Consider the following 3,943-nt stretch of genomic DNA (forward strand, 5'->3'; position numbering starts at 1 on the left):
CATGATTGAGATCTTTTCTTGGTGGAGGTCTCTTGCTAGCTGGAGCTCTCTTCTTGAGCTTTCTTGAGCTCTCTTTCTGAAGGTTCGGATGGGAGAGGTGGGAACTGTGAAATGAGACGTGTTTTGATTTTTTGTTCTCTGTTTTATAGGTGGTGTTTTTGAGTTTTATTTGTCTGTGATGGTGTTCATATGTTACGCTTTTAAAATCGCAATACAGAGCTTTTAGAACCTACTAATTTAGAAAATGCAATTTGCCTCCACAAACCTATTGCTCTCTACAACAAAACTAGTAATAAAAATGTAGACCAAAGTTTCTCAAAGAAAGAGTCGAGAAGTCTTAATACATGCAATGAGTTCTCATATATATAAAATCCACACATTCAACAAACTTTTATCAATAATAAAAAAAAAAAAGCAATCAAAAAGGTTTTCATTCAGAAAATTAGAATCAAGTAATGTTTCTCCCCTGGTGAAGAACAATCCCATTTAGGCGCTATCCAACAAGAATTCTTCTGATAAAGTGTCTTGAATGGGTGTGCCTTCAGGGAAATTCATACATGCATAGCGTACGTCATAACAGAAAAAAACTCCCAACTTCTGTCGTTTTACCAACAAAATATATCATATCAATCCCATTTAGGCACTATCCAACAAGAATTTTTCTGATAAAAAGTGTCTTGAATGGGTGCGCCTTCAGGAAAATTCATACATGCATAGCGTACGTCATAACAGAAAAAACTCCCAACTTCTGTCGTTTCACCAAAAAAATATATCATATCATGTTCTCCTCTAAATTCTTCTGCAATCTCGACGGAAAGAGGATTGAACGAAACAAAAAAGCACCGGCCACCTAAGCTCCTGGTTTCCTTCCACATGTGTCCAGATTGGTCTAGTTTGTACACACGGACAGATATTACAATGACAGATATTTGAGGATGCTGCTCAGTCCATACCCGAAAGAGATTGTTGTCTGATTCCACGAGATAATTGATCCCATCCAGAGGTTCAGAGACCCCTGCATTTGGATTGTCATGAACAAACCATGATTCTGTAATTGGGTCAAATACACCAAGCTTCCCGTCTCTTGCCATCCGGTAGGCCTTTCCTTGGTAAAATACTGCATTCCCATCTTCCGGACTGAAAATATAATCTTCTATTGGAAAGTATAACTCCTTCCATTTCGAGTCACCTTGACTACAAAAGATGAATCTAATATGGTATGCCTTGAATTCTTCCACCAAAACAATGCATCGGGAAGATGTTGGTAGTGTTGAGAAGCAGTAGCTCCCAATAAGACATTGTTCATTAGATGGGAGTTCAATCACGACCTGAGAGAAAGGGTTGTAGAAGAAAAATGATTTCCAAAATATGTCACACAGTAGTAGCCAGCCATGTTTTATCGAGCAGATAATTAGTCCACGTGGCAATCCGTCGGGCATGAGAACATATCTAATTTTATCAATTGGATCAAGAATCCTCATCTTAAGAGGAGCCACATACGACAACAGGAATGGCCCGTTAGGGACTGAATTGATAGTCGGACCCCATTCAGAAAAAGCAAACTTAGCATTCCGACGGTCTAGAAAAGAAATCTGCTTTACTATGGGTAAAACAATGTCAGGCAATAGATCTGACCATGGCCGTTGTTCATCATCATCATCATCATCATGATCACAATCTCCTCTTCCTCCAGTTGCTGCTTCTTTCTTTCTTTCCGTTTTGTTGCTTCTTTCTTCCATAAGCAGCTTTATCTCATAGATCAAATAATATAAATGATAAATCATGCATATAGAAATTTATATAAATATGTTTTTTAGTGAATTTTGAAATGTCTTTGTATTACATCTTAGAAAAAGTACATGCATGTCACAACTTTCTTGAACGACTTTAATAACAAATATCAGCTTCCAACAAATAAAGACTTTAATAACAAATATCAAAATCTCTCATCCAAAATATAAATTATAGATAATTTTTATTATTTATATAGACCATTTATCCAATTTGGTATAATTTGGAAATTATTTAGTCAACAATAAAATATCAATATAACATCTAATCTTTTGAAGTTTTGAAAAAGTTAGTACACAGTTAATTCATATCACAGAGAGATAATATATGTACAAATTTTAATTTTAATGTTGATTGTTGAATAATTTATTCTCAAACCTTACACCCTAGTATAAAAACAAAGAGATATACAAGACCCAATTAAGCCATGATCATTAATTAATTGTTCTTCTAAAGTTTCACTAAACATTAATCGTAACAAAGAAAACCATTACTGCAGATCGATGCATTAATCGTGTAATGAGATTGGGGTTTCAGAAACAGATAGATGATTGGTCAGATTAACGCACCTGAGTTTTTTCCAACCAAAAGGGGGCACAAAATCTATGAGCAATTGGGAGCTAGCATATTTCAATGGACCATATATATAGTACGAGGGAGCTATTTATTATTATCAATTAACAAAATGTACAAATAAATTATATATGTTCTTTCTATAAATAAATAATTTTCTTCAGAACTTGAAAATGCGCTAAATATATTATAAATTATTTTTTTCGATTTAAATATAGAACTTGACAGTGCTCTAAATATATAGAGGTGTAAATGATCTTTCATTGTATGTCTAAATTTTTAAGGTCTGGACTGTGTGATTTAGAAAAAACCAAAAAAACAAAAAGGGGAAAAAAAAAAAAGAAACATAAATTTAGTTAATTAAATATGATTCGACTTGACCGTGTAACCGTGTAAGAAGAAGAATTCGGATCACCTAAGCCATAAGGTATCAAAATATTTCTGTTTGGATCTGAACCGTCCAATCAGAATATGCACGAAATTAGACCGTCCAGATCCTAACAGAAGTATTCTGGTACCTCAGAGAAAGTGGATTCAAAGAAAAACAATCGCGTCCTTCGCCAAGAGCTCAGATCCAGTGTGGTATCTGCCGTATGTATACCGTATAGAATGAGATCTGCATCATGTGTTTAAACCTGGCACGAATCATAAATCTTTCTTCTATTTATTTAAGCGAATCCCTACAGCCACCGATGAAGTTCAGATCTAGTAAAGTAATCTGCAACATCCGATTTAAACTGACACGAATCTTAAAGCGAATCCCTATAATTAAATAGGTGCGGAAATAGAGAATCGGATGAACCAATTTCAGATCCATGTAGGGGTGCAAACGGGTTGGATATTATCCGACCGTATCCGCATCCGTATCCGAAAATTAGATACGGACATCCGATATCTGAATATCCGTGTGGATACGGATACGGATATAGTTTTGAATTTTAATTATCCGTATCCGAATAATAGATATATACCATATAGTTTACCATAAATTATGAAAATATCCATGTGTATATCTACGGATATCCGCTATCCGATCCGTATCCGTCTAATATCCGATCCGTATCTGTCTAATATCCGATCCGTATCCGTATCCGAAAATTAAAAACGGATACGGATATGGTTTTACCACTATCCGATCCGTTTGCAGCCCTAGATCCATGTCATCGACGGTTCAAGGCTCGGTCTAAAGCGTTTGATTTAAATTTTACGGTTCAGATCATCTTGAAACTGTCCAAATGAATTCTTCGCTTTGACCGAAGAGGTGTCGGATAATAATAACATGAGGCCTAGGCGCCTTTATTCGTTATTTATTTTGGGCTGGAATAGGCCCAGGTTTTATTATAGAAATAACATGAGGCCCAAACCCTATCACTATGCAAGTAAAACTTGCCAGATAATAAAATAAATTAATAAATAACTCGACAAATTCCCTTCATTTCTTAATCCTGAGGCTTAACATATCACCTCTCCAGCAACAGGTACTTCCTAGTACAAATGTTTCGTTGTAAAAATAATAACAAAAAATATTTGAATGTCTTCTTCTCTCTCTCTCTCTTTCTCTTTCTCTTTCTCTTTCTCT

The 3,943-nt window shown here is 35.2% G+C and overlaps 1 protein-coding gene across 1 annotated transcript; it reads right to left on the reverse strand.

Moving 5' to 3' along the window:
• Positions 1 to 626: 626 nt before the first annotated feature.
• LOC144559332 (F-box/kelch-repeat protein At1g57790-like) lies at positions 627 to 1,739 on the reverse strand. The gene has a single exon (XM_078308345.1). It carries the CDS (start codon positions 1,737 to 1,739, stop codon positions 627 to 629), a length of 1,113 nt encoding a protein of 370 aa, XP_078164471.1.
• Positions 1,740 to 3,943: the final 2,204 nt, after the last annotated feature.

The sequence above is a fragment of the Carex rostrata genome, chromosome 9 (genome assembly GCF_964058835.1).
Source record: "Carex rostrata chromosome 9, lpCarRost1.2, whole genome shotgun sequence".
In the NCBI taxonomy this organism is placed as follows: Eukaryota; Viridiplantae; Streptophyta; class Magnoliopsida; order Poales; family Cyperaceae; genus Carex; species Carex rostrata.

Coding starts and splice junctions, on each gene's coding strand:
- LOC144559332 (XM_078308345.1), bottom strand. CDS start 1,739: ATGGAAGAAAGAAGCAACAAAACGGAAAGAAAGAAAGAAGCAGCAACT.